This window comes from Leptopilina heterotoma, unplaced genomic scaffold (assembly GCF_015476425.1).
Source record: "Leptopilina heterotoma isolate Lh14 unplaced genomic scaffold, ASM1547642v1 Lhet_352, whole genome shotgun sequence".
Lineage (NCBI taxonomy): Eukaryota > Metazoa > Arthropoda > Insecta > Hymenoptera > Figitidae > Leptopilina > Leptopilina heterotoma.
Genome location: NW_025111034.1, coordinates 617,802 through 641,764, shown reverse-complemented (window position 1 = coordinate 641,764; position 23,963 = coordinate 617,802). Strand labels below are relative to the sequence as shown.

General features: G+C 29.7%; 2 protein-coding genes across 4 annotated transcripts in view; both read right to left on the bottom strand.

The window, feature by feature from the left end:
• Positions 1-23,963, bottom strand: part of LOC122505304 (tyrosine-protein phosphatase non-receptor type 9) — a 514,941-nt gene that overhangs the window by 244,061 nt on the left and 246,917 nt on the right. The window lies entirely within an intron of this gene.
• Positions 1,251-6,093, bottom strand: LOC122505308. The gene is made up of 6 exons (XM_043616820.1): positions 6,077-6,093; positions 5,878-5,990; positions 5,480-5,688; positions 5,218-5,399; positions 4,688-5,138; positions 1,251-4,617 (listed from the first exon to the last, which is right to left on the bottom strand). The coding sequence occupies exons 2-5, from the start codon at positions 5,901-5,903 to the stop codon at positions 4,977-4,979; spliced, it is 579 nt and encodes a 192-aa protein (XP_043472755.1). The 5' UTR covers positions 5,904-5,990; positions 6,077-6,093; the 3' UTR covers positions 1,251-4,617; positions 4,688-4,976.

Genomic DNA, 23,963 nt, shown 5'->3' with positions numbered 1-23,963 from the left:
GTTAAAAATAATTCTAAAATGTTATTCTTTTTGTATGTATTTGAATTTTTGAAAATAAGTAATTAAAAACACTGAAAATATTAAATTTAAACAAATTTTTAAAAATTAGAAGCAAATTTTCGTTTTTAAATGTATAGGTACGTTTTTCATTAACTTTTTTGATAATTCAATTATTTGCAAAATTTGCAATGAAAATTCTTTAAAAGTTGATTTTCAAAAATTTTGACAAAATAGTTGAAAAAAATTTATTATTTTCAATTGAATTGTATAAAATTTCAATTATTCAAAAAGATTTTTATTATATATATATTTGAAAAATTTAATTATCTTAAAAAATGATTCAAAAACAATTTTTGAAAGATTTGTTTATGGTAATTTTTCCGATTATAAAAGTTAAAATAAATTGCATTTTTTTACTAAAAATTATTGTATTTCGTTGCAATATTTGGAAGAAAAGGCGAAAAGTAGCAATTTTGGACATTTCCCTGACTTTACTGACATGTGGCTACCCTCGTTGTGCAATCTTTTTAATTTTGAGATTTTATATGTTGATAAAAAATAGAAAATTAGAGACGAAATTTATTTCACAGAAATATCAATTTATATTACAAAACTTACATTATGAATTTTTAAAGATACAAATAGATTAATAATACACTATAAAATGCAAAAATATGCGAACACTTTGTGTTTCGTATTTACAAATCAAATCTTTTTACGATTAACTCATCGCTTTTTTTTAATATATGTGACCTGGAATGTAAAAAGGGACCTTACGTCCAAAATCAAGTTTTCGAGAAAAACGTTCTTAAAGTTAACAAACCGATATTCATACTTCTGCATATTAAAATGGCTTGAAATTCGTTACTCGGGGGTTTTTGGGGTCGCTGATTACGAATCTGCTATCAGAATTCCAAAATTCAAAATGGCGGATCCAATATGGCGCCAAAAAAATGTAAGAAGCAAATAGATTCGCTTGAAACAGTTTGCAAACTTATCAGATTTACTCGGTACATGTTGCTAGAAGGTTTTTGGGGTCGCTGATTACGAATCTAGCATCAGATTTACAAAATTCTAAATGGCGGATCCAATATGGCCAACAAAAATTTAAAAATTATCTAAATTTGCCTGAAATTCATTACGTGGGGGTTTTTGGGGTTGCTGATTACGAATCTGACATCAGATTTTCAAAATTCAAAATGGCGGATATAATAGGTAGGACAAAATTAAAAAATTGATCGGATTTATTTGTAACTTTTTACTGAAATTTTTAATAATTTTCAATTTTTATCAATATTAAATTGTCAAAAGAATTAACAAAACCCCTTCAAATAAAAATTTAAAAATAAAAAGTTTGTTAAAATTAATTCCAGTGATCGTCAATTTGACGAAAAATTGACTATCACTATCGTTATTCTTTTGTTAATTCCTGCAATCAATTTGACGAAAAATTGGCGATCACTGTCGTTATTCTTTTTTTATTATGATATAATAAGGTTAGTTTTTCTACTGTTCGCTTCGTTATAAAACCATTTTGAATCAGCGACCCCAAAAACCCCTAAGAAATTAATTTTAGGCAAATTTAAATAATTTTAAAATTTTTATCCGCCATATTGGATCGGCCATTTTGAGTTTTAAAAATCTGATGTCAGATTCGTAATCAGCGACCCCAAAAACCCTCGAGTAACAAGTTTCAAGCAAATCTGATCACTTTTTATACATTTCTTTTGTGCTGATGTTTTTCTACGTTTTTTTAGACAATTGCGTCCATCTTTGAAGCGCAATTGTAAAAAAACTAATAAAGCTAGAGGTGTGGGCTTCATTGCGTTGAAAAGAGCAGATCGTTTTCTATAAGAATCACTAAAAAACTGAAAATAGATTTTTTTGACCTAAGGTCCCTTTTAACATTCCAGGTCACATATAAACACGGCGGTAATTTAGGGAGCAGATTTATATTAACAATAGTATCACAATTCCTCTGATTTGATTTTACTTGATAAGAATGGCAATAGTGATTGAAATAGAGGGTTTCAAATTCATTGATTTGAAAGTAAGTATTATTATTCCAAATAAAAATCTTCTTAATCACGCCAAACTTGGGGTTTTCCTCCGTGATTTTGGTTACTAGGAACGTCCCATCAGAAAAACTTTTTCCCAAAATATCTACAGATTTTAATGTTGTTACAATTGAGTTTTCTGGTATGTTTGTAATTAGATCTTTTGTTTCAAGCAATTCATTTTGATTTTTTATCGGTCCAAGCGAAAGGTCACTTTTAACATTTTGACAACACTCCAAGTTGTAACACTGTTGCAGTTGATGCCTAATGGCAATTGTTAGTGGCAGGTTTACATTGCTTGCGGTATGTACTACGTGTCACTTCTTTTAAAGATTTATTTTTCCTTTCGAATTTTAAGGTGGAATAATGGATCACTGGACCATTTAACAACATGACTGTTACGTAGTGAATCAGAAAATGCATTTTTGGCTTCAGTGCTCCAAAAAGACTAATATAAACTGCATTATGCTTTTGAATAATTTCCCTGACGTTTTCGATTTCACCCCTAGTCAGCCTTGGAGACGTTAGAACACTAACTAACTTTCTAAGTATGATATACAATTTCCAGTGTCAAACCTAAATACCTGACAAGACAGAGCATCTCTGAAGCTGATTGCTTAATTTTTAATTTAAATCGGCCGTTCTTGTCAGGAGAAAAAAACAACGGTCTAGGCGTATTCGGTTTTTCTGCATCTGAATAAGGAAACGTTTATTTCCTTATCCTTAATTAATTGTTCCAGAACTCCACTAAGAGAATAAACAGCGACCCCTTCCTCCAGATCATGAGCAAAATTAACAGATACATTTTCCGTGATGTTGAATTTGTTTACCATGTGAAAAACACACTCTTTAACGATACCAGTTGATTTTGAATCGTCTGTTGACAAATCTTTTTCGTATGATTCGATTGTTCTAATCAATTTTTTATTTTCGACAAGCATTTCTTGGCATTGCTTGGAAGAAGCTTTGCAAATTCTGCAATAATGTAATGCTATGAAACTTTTCTGGAAACCACATATATAATTTAACCCTAAATTATCTCTAAATATTTGGGCACATTCAAAATAAACTTATAAATACTTTCCATTTACATTGATTTTAATGCCTTCATCAGATACTAGATTTAAATCTTGAATAATTCTCGAGAATATATTTTTATTTCCAAATTCTTGCAAATGCTTTGAGTAAAAAATGGTTAAAACAAATATGTTTTCCAATTTCGCAATTAAATGAGGTGGTAAGCACAGGATTGATATGTAAACTCCTCCAAATTTTTGTTCAAGGGCGTGGCTCCCCAACACATTTCCAGTCTGAAATTCATCAAAGTAAAGTCCAATAGGGAATACAATTTTTTCTTCATTTTGCAAGCAATATTTTTTGCGCCAGAGATCTCCTTGCACAAAGTTAGATATAACATCCTTTTCTGCCATCAGTTTTTTATAATGTTCATTCGTTTCTTCAAACATTTCTGGTATTTTAAAAAAATTTTCCAACGTTTTCTTTAAGGGAACATAATCTGCGTAGACTTTCTTCATTTTAACCTCAATGTTTTCTGGATCCTTAATGACATGAATAGCTTCTTCCCCAATTTCAATCTCTTCTGGTTCAATATAGAAACTCTGATCTTTATAAAGTTTGAATCTCCGGTGTTCAGTAGAAAATTCATTAAATTGAATTAAGCATGAAAGCATTTTATTGAAAGCATTTTATTCATTGCTTATTGTTTTCCAAAATAAATTGTACTTGCTTAAAAGATTGTTCATGCTGTAAATGTGCTAAGTTGCTCTTTATTTCACTTTGAAGAAATGGAATAAATAGTTCTGATATGAAATCGTCAAATGTTTCAATTATCTCCCCGACTGCTTTTCTGGAAAGTAATGGATTATTGTACAATTTAAGCGTAAATTTTAACATTTCTCTGTCTAATATTTCTTTTTTTGAACCAATGTTTTCTCTTAATTGATTTTGAAAATTTATTTTGAATAAAAACACAATGTTTCAGTTAATCAATGGATATAATTATTACAGTTTTTGCACGCTTTTAATTGCAGTTGTTACTGCCACATAGAAACCATTTACTTCAAATTCACAGTTGTAACTTTAACAATTGCTGACAAATGTAATTTCTAAGAAACAAATTATTACAATCTTGGATATTTCCAATATCAATTGTAAGTACCGCACAACAGTCAAAACGTAATTGTTAACAAGCGAATTAATAAACTTTTTTCATATTTTCAATCACAGATGCTACTGCCGTATACAAATCTTTGACCTCAAACTTATACACTTCTCTTTCTATAAATTGCCACACGTGATTGCAAACTGACGAATATTTTTCTCCAAACACTTTTATACACTGAAAACAAATATCAACTGCTACGACAGGAGAAGATACTTGGCATTTATAATTATCAAGTACCACAAACGCTGATTTTATGTCATTCAGTGATGGACCATTGATAATTATATACGGTTGCAACTTTATTTTGTGATCGTTGTGCATTTCGAGCAGATTATTTTCCACAGCTTGTAGTTCATCTTTGAAATTTACGGTTTCCTGAAATTTAAGAATATTTATAAGAATTTTATTATTAAAATATATTGATATAGAGCAGTAAAGTACATACCTTAATGTGAACAATAAAAGTTTTTAATATTTCTTCTTTGTGTGGGTTCCAGTGAGTTTTAGTTTTAGACTTTGTAGTCTGCTTAACTATTCTTTTGAAGATTAAAGGTAATAAAATCAACGCTAGAGTGTTTTTATGATCTGAAAAGTATAAAATAGAAAATGTAAACTTAATTATTGAAAACTAAAGTCAGAAGAGAACATAAAAAAGTGATTAGAGAAGTCATAAAAGGACCAAAGACAGAAAGTGGATGAGTATAGTTAAGACAAAAAAAATCGGAGGAAAGAAGTTATATAAGATATATAATATTTTCCCGCAATATTTGTTTGATCAGTTCGTCTGTAGCTTTTTTCTTCTTTGCTATTTTAATAACTTTATCCTCAATTGAAGGCCAATTTTCTGCAAAAATGTTGCTCTGTATATTAAAGTTCTTTTCAAAATCGACCTGAACCTACAAGTTAATATGTATGATATTAAGTAGTTCTCAATAAATATTAAAATTAAAAATTCATATAAATGCATATGCTTACCAGATAATATCCTACAGAATGTTTAAGATTACAAAATGTTTCAAAAATCGTTCGAAAATCCGTCTTCTCGTAGAAAGATATTCTTTTTTTCAAAGCAGAATTGCACCATAATTGTTTGTAGTCTTCATCGATAATGTGAACTGGTTGTTTTAATTTTACGAAATCATCAGATTCTTGATTTTCTAAAATTAAAATTTTAAGCACATTTATAAATTAAACCATGATTTTATAAAAATTGAAATTTTTTTTTAAAAATATTTACCTTGATAAGTTCTTTTTCCTCTCTCCAAAAAGTTTATTTTTAGTCGTCCTATAGCAATCTCCTTTTCCCGTTGCTTCGAATAATAGGTTTGGAAGGCACCTTCAGCAGCTTTTGTATTTGACGGTCTAGTATAAAAACTTTCCTTTAAAAAATCCGGAAATAATTTACATGTAGCTTCGGCTAGCGCTTCTAAACGATCACTTGATATACTGTAAACAAAAATAGAAAATTTATTTTATATTCATCGCATTAAAATATTTTTGTGCATATATATGTCCAATAAGAAAAAATAATTACTTATAAGAATTTGTTCGCCAAAACTCATTATTTATGACTAATTTTGCCACTTTATTCTTCGAAAAATATGTTGATTTTTTTGTTTCAAGTAATTTAGCTACCTTCTCCTCATCTTGTTCAAAATCATAAGCTGCAAGCAAAAAACTTCCTTCGTAGGTTGAGTTTAAAATCTGATAAATGTAGTTTTCCTTTCTTAAATTTTGATTACCTGATTCTAAAAAAATTTAAAGCTGAATTTTTCTCAACCGTAAAATAATAATTATGTCTTTGAAACATTTTAATAAACAAAATTTAATTCACCTTCAGCATTATTGTCCTGTGGTGTACTTAGTGAATTTTCTTGGGAGAGTACATGTAGTGCACCATCAAATAAGATGCATCCACCAGAAACTTGTTCTTCCGAAATATTTAGATTGACTACTGACGAATTAAATTTATTTAAGCTAAAATCTGCTTGTTGAGGCTCTGCAATAATTTAAATAAGATATAGAATTAGCATTATTTTCTAATATTTTTACAACCATTATTTGATGACATGAAACTAATAATTAATGATATGAAGTAATGGTAATCTTGACCTTCAACTTGAAGTGAATTATTATGATAAGTGAAACTACTTTTCTCCATATTCATAAAGCTGTGAAGTTTGAAAACTAAATCTTTTGAATTGAAATAGGTAGACATATAACAAGAAACTTAATCACGGAGAAAAATGGAAAAATGATTTATGCAGTCAGTGTAGTACTCCTTTATAGAATAATATGTGACAGGTACACACTATAGTATTAGAAGTTTCATAGCTGAACAGTTTGGGACTCAACACAAGTTATCCCATTCATCAGCTTAAACAAGACTGTTTATATAGTCTAAGAGGGAATAAGAGTATAAAAAATTGGAATGAGAAATTACTTTCTCATGTAATTAAAAAAACGTTAAAAGAACGCGGCAGTGTACAAAACACAAGTCAATAATAGAAGCGAATATTGAACAAATAGTACTCAGTCCAGTTCTTTCGAAAAATGAATGCCGTGCACATAGAGTAGATACCTACTCGAAAACCACAAGTTATTCTCTCTCTCTCACACTAATGGTCGTTCACTTATCTTACCGTTTCACTTACTCTTACTACTCTCAACTATTATGCAGTGCAGTTAAGTTCATTAAATTATTAAATATTGATGTGAGAATAATTAATTATACATTTCATTCAAGGTCAATTCACTATTTTGTATACGAAAAAAAAAGAATAATCAAATTTACCATGAGGACTGTCAAACTTAAAAAAGGTTTCAAGGTTATTAAGAAAAAATTAATGTTTTCTATTTATTTATTATTAAATTCTAATAACCGTATCAAATTTAAACTAGTTGACAATATTATTTATTCAATATTATGAATATTGTTGACATCCATACTTACATTAATTACAAAGTAAAATCCACGCATGATCTAATTTATTTCATTGGTAAGGGATGTTTCTTAAATAGGAAATTTCCCCCATTGATTGCGTAGCCGAGAGGCTTAATGTAAAAGCGTGCGATTTATAATTATATGCGTATATTTAGTTGTATGGTTAGGTAGGTGTTCAATCCCGTATGATTGTAAGATTTTCCGATGCATTTAGTTGTTAATTGTAAGTATGAAGATGTGGGAAGAATAAAACTTGTGAATTAATGAATATGAATATATAAAGAGTGCATTTAACATATTTTTCTTTTTTTTTTAATGATTGGTTATTGTTTTTTTAATATAAAATTGACGAAGTGAATAAAAGGAAACACTCGTTTCGCGTCGCGTCGGCCATTTATTTTGACAGGTTCCGCGCCTGCGTTCCTTTATTGTGAAAATTTCGAAGTAGGGGACTGAGTCCAGTTTCTCTACTATGCACACTGCAGCGCGCCTTATAATCTTCGCCTGTGTTTCAATGCTCTTTACAGTGACATTTGGAACTAAGGCCCTCTATACACTATACGCAACACCCTAAGATGCTTGATGGAAATGAATTAATGTACTTTTACTGGACTGAGTCCAGTTTTTTCAATATTGACTCCCAGTTTTTCAAACTCTATTTTTCTCAGTGATGAAAATGTGAATAAATTTTTACATTTTTACAAGAAAAACAGTCTCTTTGAATCAATGAAATGTTACTGAACATTTTATATTTGCAGTAAATTTAATAACTATACTTTAATCTGGTTTTCAAATAAAGAGTTTGTTAGTTGTTCCGAAAGAATTTTAACGTACCAAGAGAAAAGAATTAATTTTTTTCTATTTTTAAATTTCTTTACCACAGATTATATTTTAGAGAAAAAACTACATATACAACTATGTTAGAGGGTTAAAAATTTTAATAACTTGTACTTTTAACTTAAATCATTCATTTATTAATAAAACAATAGTATTTCTATATTTCGTTATTATTTATACTTGAACATAGCTTATATATAAATACTACATTAAAAACATGTGTTTGAAATTATTTTGCAAATTATTTATGCTACAGAGTCACAAGAGAACGTTATTTAACGATTAATGTTTTGAAAAGCAAGTTATTTTGTAATATTTTAACAAACATTTCATGCAATTGATACAATCTTTCAGTTATTATTTAACAAAAATCGAAAATATAGACATGAGTATATATGTAGACGAAAATAAAAAGCTCGCAAATTAAATTTCACATATTTTTTCTTTTAATTTATAATTTTTAAAAACTTTCTACGTTTATTTAGCAATTTATCTTATCTCTAATCATTCAACATTACTGATAGTAAACTTTTATAGGTGCATTTGAAAGACAATGAATTATAGGTAAAAGAACATAAATATTGAAACAAAACCTTAAACTTCAAACCATGCTTGTTTTTTGAGAAAGAAAAATAAGAGCACAGCTAAACATACAAAATAAAATATTTTACTTACAGAATTAGCAAAAGTAGAATATATTTCGCACACTGGAAAAAAATTCTAAAAGAAATTCTAATTCACTTTAGAACTGGAAATTATCACACGACACGAGCTGCGATTTCGAAATATCTCGAAGTATAGTAACGCCTATCCCATTGGTTGCTTTCACTCGTGAGCTATACTCAATTGGCTGAATTCATATTTTCTATCTTTGTCTTTTAAACACTTGAAATAGAGAGGTTCATTCACTATACGAACATATACTTACACATTAAAATAAAAGTAGTGTGCGTAAGAAGGCTATATTCCCTTTATCCAAATCTTTTTCATCATCTTCGTCTTTCAAGTACTTAAAAAAATAGTCTCAATCTATTTTGGAAATACGTTCGTGAAAATCGTTATCTTAATTAACGCGATTCCTTTAGATATATTATTGACGTAATAAAGTGATTTAATCCAATTAAATAAATTATAAATTAATAAATATGTGCTTTTTAAGGAAACTTATTTATATTTCATTGATTATTATTGATAAGAAATTATTTAGATAAATATAATTGTTAAATAAATTTAATTGAATTAATTTTTAAATGATTAAGTTTTATATATTTAATTTATGTAAATAATATTAATATTTAATTTATTCTAATATAAAATATTTAAAATTGTTAAAATTAAATGTTAAAAAATGTTATGAAAGATTAAATTCAATATAAAAATTTTATACATATTTTAATAACTAATAAAATAATTAATTTTACTAATGTCTTTCATTGCAGATAATAAAACGTATATTTATCTGCTTCATCTGAGAAGTGTGTATTATCTATAAATTTAAAAAGATTAATTCACCGACAGATTAGCTCAGTCGGATAGATGCCTGGCGTTGGCGGTCGTTTAAGGACCAAGGGTATAAGTATCCTTGGTTCGCGCCCACTTGGCTTGGTATTTTTCCGGCACGTGAGACAATCTGAGCGGGAGGTTTGACGTCGAGGTATAATGATGTGCACCGTCGATTATTGTCCAGTACACACCATTAGAACTCGACTGTCGACAAACCGGTTGTACTCAGGAGAGGTTTTCTACAGTTTCCCTCTTCTCTGGCGAGAAAACCCATTGACGGGTGGTCCAGGCGCAATGCGAGTACTCCTAATAAAAGTCGGCTGTAGACGCAAATTAGGTTAATATATAGAAAATTTATGTAGAATGGTTATGCTTAATCAAAAAAGAAGCATAAAATATACACTACAGTCAGAAATTGTCGGTACGAACGACGGGCGAGCTAAGAAAAATTGCTGCATTTTCCAATAATAAACTATGTTAATTTAATTTCAGCGGCAATTTTTCTTAGCTCGCCCGTCGTTCGTACTGACAATTTCTGACGGTATATTGTATTTTAAAATTTATTTATTATTAATTTTTTATTATCCTACAATTTTTTGTTATAAATAAAATTATATTTATATTATAAAAAAGTTTAATAATAAATAATATATAAATAATTAATATATTAATAAGGGTGTCCAGCGGAAGTCAGGGAATTTTAATCAAAATCAGGAATTTTTTTTTAAAATTTCATAAGAAATAGATTTTTTTTATTTTTTAAATTTTCAGCCGACCAGATACTTGAATGAGTGAATCACTTTCGTTTATTTTCTTTCATTTTTGAAATCATCATCAAAAGGCTTTTCTAATTTGGAGAACTTTGTGAAAATGATTTTAATTTTATCTCATGGGAACGCGGCTTTAGATCGTTTAAAAAAAATGTTGGGACATCTATAAATGTTTTTCTTTAGTTTTGTAGAGTTTTTTCAGACGCATCTTTTGAGCCTTCATTGAACATTTTTCGTCTATATTAGCCGGAGATATTAAAGTTTTAAAAATCTAAATTTTTCGAAAATAACACTTTTTTGAAAATTTTGTTGAAAAATATAAAAGTAACTTTAAAACTACCATTACCAACTTGTAGAGCATTAAAAAACGCTTCGATTGACATATTTTTGAACCTGATTTGGTGAAAAATTATCAAATTATTGGTATTTGAAAAATCAAAAATTGTGGAAATTAGGCCTAATTTTTTATGATTTTGTTCGTATTACTTCATGTAATAAATGTTTTTTATAATAAACAAAATATGATCATTTATTTTATATAAATATGTCTATTTTTTATAAATTATGTTTAATTATTTGATTTTTAATTATGTTTTGAAAATTAATTTTTCATCGTCAAACTCGAAACACTGTTGGCGCGCAATTGTCGTCTAGTATATATATATATACACTATGGCGATAATATAGCTGCATCTAGATGCACATGCGTCTCGGGTCCCAGTCCCATTTACAAGAAATCCATCCGAAAAGCGCATAGATTTCGAGAAAATTTTACATATGAATGTAAGGAGCATTTCTTTCATGTCTTTTGAACGTTTTTAGTATAATGATCGAACAAAATTAGTATATATCTTTTTCTATTCATGCAACAAGTAAATTCATGTAATGAATACATGTTTTCATGAAAGAATCTCTTGGTATAAGAACGATTTTTACATCAAATAGTGTTTAGCGAAAAGTACATCAACGCTTCATGTAAATTTAGCACACTTTTTTTCCGTGTAGGTATTCTTTAATAATCCAATAACGAGCTTTAATATAAGCTTATAAAGGTAAATTTTGTTTTAGAGAACGCTTTACAGCATTTTCCAAATTTGTTAAATTTTACCTGCGAATCAGTGATTAGGCAGTGTTATGCCAGTAATATTTCAATACTGACCTAGTACTGACTGACGGTATAAAATCAGTACTGGACAGCGTTACCATCCAGGGTTTTCCAGTACTGCTTTACTGGCAGTCAGTACTATGCCAGTATTAGATTTCTACTTGGGTTAATAGGATATTTTAAAAATAGATGTCAGTTTATAACAACTTTTTTGACTGAAACCTAATATTAAGATTACGTTAATTCTTTTTATTATGAAGTATAGACTTTTAAGAACTTTGAAAGTACGTTCAAATCTAATGTAATTTTTAAAGTAACTTTACAACTTATTACCTACACTATCGGCGGAAATTGTGCGACCGTTAACACCTCGAGCACAGAAAAGACGCCCGCACAGAAACAGTGATAACTCCGTCAAAAATGAAGCTAGATGCTTTTTTTAAACTGCATTGGAAAGCTTATTAAATTTCCAATGAAATGACACAATTTGATATTGTCTTTTTTTGACGTGTGACATATGGGAACGACCTCTTGAAGACTTGCTTTTTTGATGTATATGTTAAAAAATAGGTCAGATATGACCTAAACTTTGACCTAGGTAACGACCTTTTACAGAGACCTTTGGGACTTCTTTTTTACCTGAAGGTTAAAAAATAGGTTAAAATTGCCTTACATTTTTTATAGGGGGTCTTTAGAACTTTCTGAATCAGTGGCGGCGGCGAAATGATTTTATATTATAGGGATAGATAGGGTAGAGTGGGGTGAAAAAGACCAGGTGTAAAAAATCCATTTGAGTTTTATTTGAAAACTATTAAACAAATTTATCAGCCGTTTAGAATATAAATACTATTAGGTAATACGCAACTTTTAATTCTAGTTTGAATGTTGTACCTATGTCCTATAGTAATATAGTTTTTATTTTAATTTTTGAGTTGTTCTGCGCAAAACATTTCAATGAACTTTTCAAACATATTACAACCTGATTAAGTGAGCGGGTAATAAATAGTATATTAAGCAACAAGGGTATAAAGGGCGCCCCGAGACCGGAACGAGTGTCACAAAAATCATCGTAAACAAATTGGCTGCCTTTATTCCCATGTTACTTACGATATTTTTTATTCCTAATGCACAAAAGTGGCGATTTCAGGTAGCAGACGACAGGGACTAAAAGTCATTCACTTGTTCGACTTGTATGAAAATGGCGGCCTTTTTTCCCATGGGCAAAAAAAAAGCATGGGATCAGCTAATTTTCTTGCCCTTGGGAGAACACGGCCGCCATTTTCATACGGTCGAAGAAATGAATGACTTTCCTCCCTGTCATCTGCTATCGGAAAGCGCCATTTTTGTGCATGTGGGATAAAAAGTAAATGTTTGTACACAAGGAGAAAACTATACTCAATACGAATAAAATGTTAATTTTTGGAAATTAAATTAAATTTAAAATTTAATTTAGCTTTTTGAAAAACTGATCTTGGGGGTAAAAAAGCCAGGTACAAAAATCCATTAAATATTATGTGAAATATATTTGTTTTCTACTTAAGCTATAACCTACTTATTTTGCAAAATTTCTCGTGTTTACTTAATAAAATTAATTAAACACGACGAGAAATCGTTCAAAGTGCATTTATTCATTATTATCGAATATGTTTGGAATATATGAAAACAAAACTGGAGAAAAACAGGTTAAATTGACAGAGTTTATTAGACGGGGTTATTGATGTGAATACAGATCGATACTGATCGTTGTTGTACATAAGTATTTTAGTTGTCCCGTTTTACAATATAGGCGGCGCTTTAATCAGCCGGCGGTAAAATATAAAATAACATTCTTAACACTCCCACTTATTGAATATTTACTATTCCTTTTTTTTAATTATCTTTTTTTTATCTTTAATCCCATACCGATACATAAAAAATTGAAACGATCTTTCGCAATTGCTTTTGTGAATATATCGGCCAACTGTTTTTCTGAAGGAACGTACTCAACAGCTATCTCTCCACTCTCATACTTTTCACGAATGAAGTGAAATCGAATATCAATGTGTTTTGTCCTTTTGTGGCATTCCGGATTCTTTACGAGATGTATTGCGCTTTGATTGTCGATATTAATAACAGTGGGACAATCACATTGATATCCGATGTCACCTAACAAATGTCTCAACCAAATCGCCTCTTTCGTCGCTGCACAGGCCGCAACATATTCGGATTCAGTTGTACTTAGCGTGACCATTTTTTGTCGCTGAGATGACCATGTTATCGGTCCATTTGCAAGTGTAAATAAATATCACGTGGTTGATTTACGCGTTACAATGTCACCCGCGAAATCGGAGTCAGAAAAACCTGTTAGATTTAGTTTACTCCCACTGCTTGAATACATTATTCCGACGTTTTGTGTAGCTTTAAGAAATCGAAAAATTCTTTTCACAGCGTTCCAATGACTCGAGTTGAATTGATCTAAAAAACGACTTACAACGTTAATCGCGAAAGAAATATCTGGTCGACTAACCATGCATAAAAAAATTAGCAAACCAACTGCTTCACGATATGGGATTTGTGAATTAGGAAATTCACTTTCGGTATTGGTATCTAGACTCACGTTCGGATCAGCCGGAACAGATAAAGGTTTTGCTTCTGACATTTTAAAACGATTCAACACTTTTTCAATATAGGCCTTTTGATGGACAAAAATTGTACCTTCTTTTCTATCACGAGCTATTTGCATTCCAACAAAAATTTCGGAATTTCCTAAAGTGATTTCGAATTCACTCTGCAGTGCATTGACTACTAGATTCAATGTTTCCTTACCTTTTGACATTGTTAAGCCGTCGTCTACATAAAGTGCTAAATATATTTTAGAGTCATTAATTGAACCGAAGAATACGCACTTATCTGCACTTGTTTCTTTTAAATTGAACCGATTAAAGAACTCACTGAACGTTTCGTTCCACACACGTGAGGCTTGTTTCAGCCCATACATAGATTTTTCGAGTTTACAGACCATATTATCACTCCCGACACTAACACCTTCCGGCACTTTCATGTAGATGTCTTCAGTTAAACTTCCATTGAGGAATGCAGATTTTACGTCAAATTGTTAAATCTCAAGATCTTCTTCGGCAGCCACTGCAAGGAGGACTCGTATGGAGTCATACCTGACTACTGGAGAGAATGTTTCTGAATAGTCCAGTCCCTGTTGTTGAGAGAAGCCACGTGCGACCAGACGAGCTCTGAATCGATCAATATCTCCTGAAGGTGATCTTTTAATTTTAAATGTCCACTTTGAGTCGATGATATTTCTGCCAGGTGGAGCAGGAACTAGTTTCCAAGTTTTATTCTTCTCAAGTGCATGAAGTTCTTTTTTAATAGCCTGGTTCCAAAATTCTGCATCTTCGCAGGAAACAGCGTCTTTGTATGTTTGAGGCTCGTGATATTCGATATAATTTACTTGATATCTAATCGGGGGTTTAATTTTGCTTCTGTCACGAAGTTCGCGAACTTGTTCTTGTTGTGGTTGTTGATCTCTAGGTTCTTCGACTTGATCGTCAACATTGCCTGCATCAGGAATAATTTCTCTTTCGATATCAGGAATAACTAATTCAATTTCTTTTGATCGATGATCATTGATGATGGCTGATTTGGATTCATTGAATATCACGTTTCGGGAGACGGTAATTTTTCGAGTAACAGGATCGTATAGACGATAATTTGTAGATTCGTCCTGGTATCCGACGAATTGAAGTTTTTTAGCTTTACTGTCCAATTTCACACGCAGACTGTCTGGAATGTGGGCGAAGGCATCGCAACCGAATATTCTTGTATGAGATAGATTGGGTTTGTTTCCCGTCCAAATCTCATAGGGTGTCGTGTTAGTTACTTGAGTGGATGGAATTCGATTTAATATGTACACGGCCGTATTTACGGCTTCTGCCCATAAAAAACGTGGCATGTCCTTTGCGTGCAGCATAGACCTTGCGCTCTCGATGATAGTGCGATTATCTCTCTCCGATCGGCCGTTCTGTTCTGGAGTATAGGGTGCAGTGTTCTCGACTTGAATGCCTTTATTTTTAAGATAATCTTTCATTTCTTTACTCGCGTATTCTCGTCCGTTGTCTATTCGCATGACTTTAATTCCACGATTGAATTTATTTGACACCAATTTTTGATACTCCTTGAAATACTCAAAAAGATCTGATTTGTGACGCATGAAATAGACACACCGAAAAGCAGAATTGTCGTCTTTAAAAACTACACAGAATCGCGCACCACCTAACGATTCAGTTGACATCGGACCCATAACATCACTGTGTATAAATTCACCGGGTAGAACATTTCTGCTTGTATTTTTCTGTCGGAAAGGAAGTCGATGAGATTTACCGAATTGACATCCTTCACAAAAAAAATCGTCTATTTTTGAGAATTTCACACCGTTTACGAGATCCTTTTTCGTCATGTCCTTAAGAGTTGTTTTGTTGATATGTCCTAATCGTTCGTGCCAAGTTTGTAGACTGTCGCTAACTGTCAAATTTCCTTCACTTGCTATAATGGGTTTTAATAATAAACGACATATTATGTTATTATTTTGCTTGATACCTCGAAGAATCACCTCGTTTCCTTTTAACACTTCTATTGTGTTGTGTGTGAATATCACATCCAGTTTCTTCGTTGTGCACACACCCACTGAAAATAAATTCTTTTTGAAATTTGGCACATATAACACATTATTTAGATTCACATCCAACCATACACTATTAATAAGTCTTTTTGCAGCCACTGTTCCAGTTCCCTTTACTTCGCAGACTCCGTTGTCTCCTAATTCAACGTACGACTTTTCGAGTGGAGTAAAAGTCGAGAACCACTCTCGTCGGAAGGTTATGTGATTTGATGCTCCACTGTCAGATAAGGATAACCATACATCCTTAACATCACTTTCTAAAAGTGTTGATACTTCACTAGATGAGATTGCACCGAGTGCCGATATTACAGATTGATTAGGTTCTATCACTTCTTTGGTACTGGAAATATTTTGAACAACTGACGCCTCGATATTATTATCACAACTATTACCGCACCCCCTATTTTGTTTTTCATTTGCCTTTTTTCGCACACGGCATTCTTTAATTAAATGTCCGGTTTTGTGACAATAATAACACTCCTGTTTTTCGGCCTTTTTCAATTCTTTGCAATTTTTCGATGATTGAGTGAATTTTTTCTTTGAATTTAGATTCACGGTGGCGAGCGCATTTGCCATATTATCACTTGTTGTAACACGTGCTTCCTCTTTTAACAAACGTTCGAGTAGGTTATTTAATGTTTGTTGTTCCGCGGTCACACTGTCCCAGGCTGTCACTAGATTGCTGTATTTTGAAGGGAGACTTCCAAGTACTTTTGCCATTATGGCGACGTCAGACACTTGTTCACCTAGATCTTTCAATTGACGGGCCATGTTTTCAATTTTTGCGACATGTTGTGACACTGAGTCATTTGTACTCATGCGATATTCATGGAATTTTTGCATTAGTAGTAATTTGTTCGAAGCGGTTTTTTGTTCGTGTATCGTCGACAGTTTTGTCCACATCGCCGCGGCGGTATCACACGTAATGAGGTATTCGAGTTGAGAATAATCCATGGTTGATGATATTATGAAAACAGCATTTGCATTATCCTTTATCCATTCCGATCTTGCTGGATCAGCGAAGTATTTCATAAAACTCTTATAACTTAGTCCTTTCATGGGATAAAAAATATTTCCGTCAAGAATTTTCAAGTTTAATAACTAAACTTTCAATACCAATTGGAAATTTGAGAAAAAAAGTTTAAAATACAGATGTAAATGTAAAAATGTGGCTTTTTCACCCCGTTCTACTCTATATAATAAATATTAATAAAATAAAAATTAAATTTATATGTAGAATATAGCGATAATTATTTAAGAGAACAATTTTAAAGCTTATTTAGACAACACTTTTTTCAACCCAGTGAGAAATTTCTCACCAGTCCAATATTGGGAGCCAAGAGACCGATCATCGGTCCAATAAAGGCTCCAAATATTGGACCAATATGGGCTGGTGCTTGGGATGTAACGGGTTCGCCAAGCATCGGTTGTTAATATTGGTCCAATATTGGCAACCAAGAGAAAAATTTTTTTTAAATAAATTTTTTTAATTAAATAATAATAATAAATTAATGTTTATAATTTTTGGACTAAACACTTGAGTCGCCGTGTTAGTTGCGAGAAAAGATAGAGCGTCCCTCTTGCGTCAGAGATTGCAATTGTCGCACGCATCGCTAATTCGCTTTACCGACGGCCTTATTATACACGCAGTTTACGTGATAATTCTTTTTTGCCGCAAGAGGGATGTTGTAACCGTTCTCGCAACTGACATGGCGACTCCAGTGTATACACGGAGAGAAGGGCGTAGTAGATTCTACTGACATGGCAGTTAAATATACTAAACAGAATCGTTAGGTTTGGACTGACGGTACAGACAGTGCCATCTACTGCACTGTTTAGTAAGATAGTAAGATACACTGAGCAAACAGTATATTCTACTAAACAGAGAGGTGTCGTAGTGTATTATACTAAACATACAGTTGGCGCCACTAACCGGTGCGCTAAATGATTTACTAAACGCGTTCTGTCACATTTACTGCAACTCTTCTCTCCGTGTAAGTATCGAGAGATTCGTCGCGAGAGCAGGTCTGTGAAGTTGGCTCCGACATGTCAAAATTTTTTACTTTTCTAAGTAGTATTCGTTTGTCCAAGATAGGTCCACGTTTGTCCAACCATTAATTTTTTTGTCCACCAAAAAAAAGTTCCAAAAAAAAAAAAAAAAAATTCTAAAATTTTTTTTTTTTAAATTTTGTTTCTAACTTAGTCTAGGAGGGTGGAATAAATTTTCTAATAGGTGGACAAACGAAATTACAACTTGGACAAACGTCAGAAATAATAAATTCAATATTCCCACCAATTGTTTAAAAAATTTCAGTAGTTGACTTCTGACAAATGTACATTATCAACTTTTTTTGTTTCTAACTTAGTCTGAGAGGGTGGAATAAATTTTCTAATGGGTGGACAAACGAAATTACAACTTGGACAAACGTCAGAAACAATAAAATCAACATTTACACCAATTGTTTAAACAATTTCAATAGTTGACTTCTGATAAATGTTCATTTTAGACTTTTTTCGTTTGTAAATCAGTCTAAGAGGGTAGAATAAATTTTCTAATGGGTGGACAAACGAAATTACAACTTGGACAAACGTCAGAAACAATAAAATCAACATTTACACCAATTGTTTAAACAATTTCAATAGTTGACTTCTGATAAATGTTCATTTTAGACTTTTTTCGTTTGTAAATCAGTCTAAGAGGGTAGAATAAATTTTCTAATGGGTGGACAAACGAACTTACAACTTGGACAAACGTCAGAAACAATAAAATCAACATTCCCACCAATTGTTTAAACAATTTCAATAGTTGACGTCTCACAAATGTACATTTTCAACTTTTTTTGTTTCTAACTTAGTCTGAGAGGGTGGAATAAATTTTCTAATGGGTGGACAAACGAACTTACAACTTGGAAAAACGTCAGAAATAATAAATTCAATATTCCCACCAATTGTTTAAACAATTTCAGTAGTTGACTTCTGACAAATGTACATTATCAACTTTTTTTGTTTCTAACTTAGTCTGAGAGGGTGGAATAAATTTTCTAATGGGTGGACAAACGAAATTACATCTTGGACAAACGTCAGAAACAATAAAATCAACATTTACACCAATTGTTTAAACAATTTCAATAGTTGACTTCTGATAAATGTTCTTTCGCGAACTTATTGTGCTTAGGCCTTAACGAGATTTTTACTTCAGGGTTGCCACATTTCTGGCAATCACGGAATTCAGGGAAATGTCTGGGAAAATAGAATTAGTCAGGGAAATCATGGAAAAGTCAGGGATTTTTACTAAAAGTACTGGAAAAAATTAAATGTTTTGAATTGATAAGAATATTTTAATTTTTTGTGTATTTTTTGTTTGCCGTATAAACTTAAAACTATGAAATTATGAATTCTAAAAAAACCTTAAATTTTTTCTACTTCTGACAATAATTTATTTTCTATTTAAATAACTTAATTCAATTCAAAAACTGCGATAAATTTATTACTTATAAATCATTTAATGAAGTATTTTTTTAAAATTTTAATTCCAATAATTCTGTTGAAATTAAATTAAATTTTGAAAATTTTAACCCAATTCTTTTACATAATTTAACTATTTTAGTAAATATTAAAATTCTTTCGAGATATTTAAATATTTTCAAAAATTAAAAAAAAAATTTTTAACGTTTCAATTATCTTTATAAATCCCAAAATTCTTCGCCGAAATTCAATTATATTCAGGAATTTTTATAAAATTCATAGTAAAATTCAATTATTTTCATAAACAGCAATTTGATTTATCCAGGGTGTCTACTATTTTCGTTTAACAAAATTCCCGGTTATTTCCCTGTTTTTCCCGGCTATATCCTAATTTTTCCCCGGTTTTTTTTTCTCATCAAATTTAAATTTAAATTTGATTTCAAATATAAATAAATCTTTAAATTTTTTTAAAATAATGTTTTTTTCAATAATTTTAATTGAAAATTTGGAAAATAATTGAATTAAACAAAGAATTTTTTCAAGTTTTTAAAAATAATATTGTCTCTTTATAATTATAATTGAAAATTTGATTTTTCAATATTATTAAAATTATATTGATAATAATTGAACTTTTGCAAAGAATTTTACTATTTATAAAAATAATTGAATCCTTCCAAAGAATGCTATTATTTATGAAAATAATTTAATTCTTGTGAAGAATTTTATTAAAATTTTTGAAAATAATAAGCAGCAATAATTAATTATTTACTTAATATGTAATAAACATTTAATCTGCTCAAGAAATAAATAAATATCATTTATTTGAACATTCAGAAATTTGAAATGATAAAAATTTAAGAGAAGTTGAATAATTATAATTATTGAATAATAATAGAATAATATAATTTTTAGAAGCAAAAAATTGATTTAAAACTGTAAGAGCGACTTTAAATTTTAAAAATAAAATTATAATTACGGTCACTAACTTCCCTTGATTATTTTCGAAAAATTTAAATAAAATTCTTTAAAAGAATTCAATTATTTTTCAAAAAAAGCAAAGAAATTTCAATTATTTCAAAAAATTTCAATTATTTATTTATAAAAATTCAATTATCTTGAAACAATAGAATTGAAAAATTACAACAATCTTATTTTTCAGATTTAAAAAAAAATTTGCGAAAGTTTAATTTTATTAAACAATTTTAAGTATGTATATTTTTTTAAATTAACTATAATAAAAATTTTAATTATTAATCTTCGCAGTAAGAAACATGAATACATTAAAATTTAACTCTTTATAATATTCAATTATTAATGAATTATTAAATTAAAATACTTTGAAAATTCTATTTGTTAAAAAGTTTCTTATGAAGTTCTTTAACAAATTTAATTACATATTGTCAGTCGAATTTCACAATATTTCTATTAACTCCATAATTTTTTAAAAATTTATTTACATAATATGTTTGAATTGTTAACTGAGTTTTTACTATCAAATTAATTATTTTTAACTAACTTAAATTTAGAGAACAGTATGAATATTTATAAAAATTGAAATAAAAAAGTGATTTTTTAAAAACAAATTAAAATAATAAAACTTTTTAATTTTGGTGAAAAAATTCCCGGTTTGGTGTAAAATTCCCGGTTATTTCCCGAAATTCCCGGTTAGTAGACACCCTGTTATCATAAGAATTTAATTATTTTCAAAATTAATCAAATTCTTGGAATAAATTCAATTATTTTTAAAAAATCTAAAAAAATCGTCAACACTTTAATTATTTTTATAAATGAATAACGAAATTCTTCAAAAAAATTTAATTATTTTCAGGAATTTTAATTAAATGCATTCCAGAATTCAATTATTTTCATAAATAATAGTATTCATCACAAGAATTTAATTATTTTAAAAAATAATAAAATTCATTGAAGAATTTCAATTATTTTTAATACAATTTGAATCCAATTCTTTGAAAAATGTATTTATTTTTAAAAATTTCATTAAAATGCGTTGAAAGAATCCAATTATTTATAATAATTTGTTGATAAAAATATGTATAAGAATTCAATTCTAAGAAACATTCAATTATTCAATGAATTATTTATGTTTGTATTTAAATAATTGAATCCAATAAAAATTGATTTAAAACTTAATTCTAGCTCAAGTTTTATATACCTAATAATTGAATTTTGGAGAAGTTACTATTAATTGCATTTTTTAAAAAAATAATTAAATTTTGTCAATCTTTTGAAATAAAATCTTAAAAAATCTGAATTTTTTATATATTTAGGTAATTAAAAATTCTATTGAATTAATTTGCTTCCAATGTATATTTAATTGGAGAATTTCCGAATAATCGAAATTTCACGTAAAATTGAATTGAAAATAAATGGATTTGAAAAATTCAAAAAGCTTACCTTTTGTATTTTAGAAACAAAGTTGAAAATGTACATTTGTGAGACGTCAACTATTGAAATTGTTTAAACAATTAGTGGGAATGTTGATTTTATTGTTACTGACGTTTGTCCAAGTTGTAATTTCGTTTGTCCACCCGTTAGAAAATTTATTCCACCCTCTCAGACTAAGTTAGAAACAAAAAAAGTTGATAATGTACATTTGTGAGACGTCAACTATTGAAATTGTTTAAACAAATAATGGAAATGTTGATTTTATTATTCCTGACGTTTGTCCAAGTTGTAATTTCGTTTGTCCACCCATTAGAAAATTTATTCCACCCTCTCAGACTAAGTTAGAAACAAAAAAAGTTGATAATGTACATTTGTGAGAGGTCAACTATTGAAATTGTTTAAACAATTGGTGGGAATGTTGATTTTATTGTTACTGACGTTTGTCCAAGTTGTAATTTCGTTTGTCCACCCATTAGAAAATTTATTCCACCCTCTCAGACTAAGTTAGAAACAAAAAAAGTTGAAAATGTACATTTGTGAGACGTCAACTATTGAAATTGTTTAAACAATTGGTGGGAATGTTGATTTTATTGTTACTGACGTTTGTCCAAGTTGTAATTTCGTTTGTCCACCCATTAGAAAATTTATTCTACCCTCTTAGACTGATTTACAAACGAAAAAAGTCTAAAATGAACATTTATCAGAAGTCAACTATTGAAATTGTTTAAACAATTGGTGTAAATGTTGATTTTATTGTTTCTGACGTTTGTCCAAGTTGTAATTTCGTTTGTCCACCCATTAGAAAATTTATTCTACCCTCTTAGACTGATTTACAAACGAAAAAAGTCTAAAATGAACATTTATCAGAAGTCAACTATTGAAATTGTTTAAACAATTGGTGTAAATGTTGATTTTATTGTTTCTGACGTTTGTCCAAGATGTAATTTCGTTTGTCCACCCATTAGAAAATTTATTCCACCCTCTCAGACTAAGTTAGAAACAAAAAAAGTTGAAAATGTACATTTGTGAGAGGTCAACTATTGAAATTGTTTAAACAATTGGTGGGAATGTTGATTTTATTGTTACTGACGTTTGTCCAAGTTGTAATTTCGTTTGTCCACCCATTAGAAAATTTATTCTACCCTCTTAGACTGATTTACAAACGAAAAAAGTCTAAAATGAACATTTATCAGAAGTCAACTATTGAAATTGTTTAAACAATTGGTGTAAATGTTGATTTTATTGTTTCTGACGTTTGTCCAAGATGTAATTTCGTTTGTCCACCCATTAGAAAATTTATTCCACCCTCTCAGACTAAGTTAGAAACAAAAAAATTTGAAAATGTACATTTGTCAGAAGTCAACTACTGAAATTGTTTAAACAATTGGTGTAAATGTTGATTTTATTATTTCTGACGTTTGTCCAAGTTGTAAGTTCGTTTGTCCACCCATTAGAAAATTTATTCCACCCTCCTAAACTAAGTTAGAAACAAAATTTAAAAAAAAAAAAATTTTAGAATTTTTTTTTTTTTTTTGAAACTTTTTTTTGGTGGACAAAAAAATTAATGGTTGGACAAACGTGGACCTATCTTGGACAAACGAATACTACTTAGAAAAGTAAAAAATTTTGACATGTCGGAGCCAACTTCACAGACCTCGCGAGAGCATAGTATATCTGCGAATCTATTTAATGACGCGGATATCTCTCGACTATCATTGATTTTTCAATGATAGAATTTTTTTTCAGAATACTACTTCCTAATAGCTGCTGCATTTTTAAATAATTATAATTTATAAATAATTTATTATTTATATAAATTATTAATAATAAATAATTAAATAAATATATTAAACAAAAATTATAAACATTAATTTTTTATTATTTTTCAATTAAAAAAATGTATTTAAAAAAATTTTTTTCTCTTAGTTGCCGATATTCGGTGAATATTGGACCAATATTAACAACCGATGCTTGGCAAACCCGTTACATCCCAAGCATCAGCCCATATTGGTCCAATTG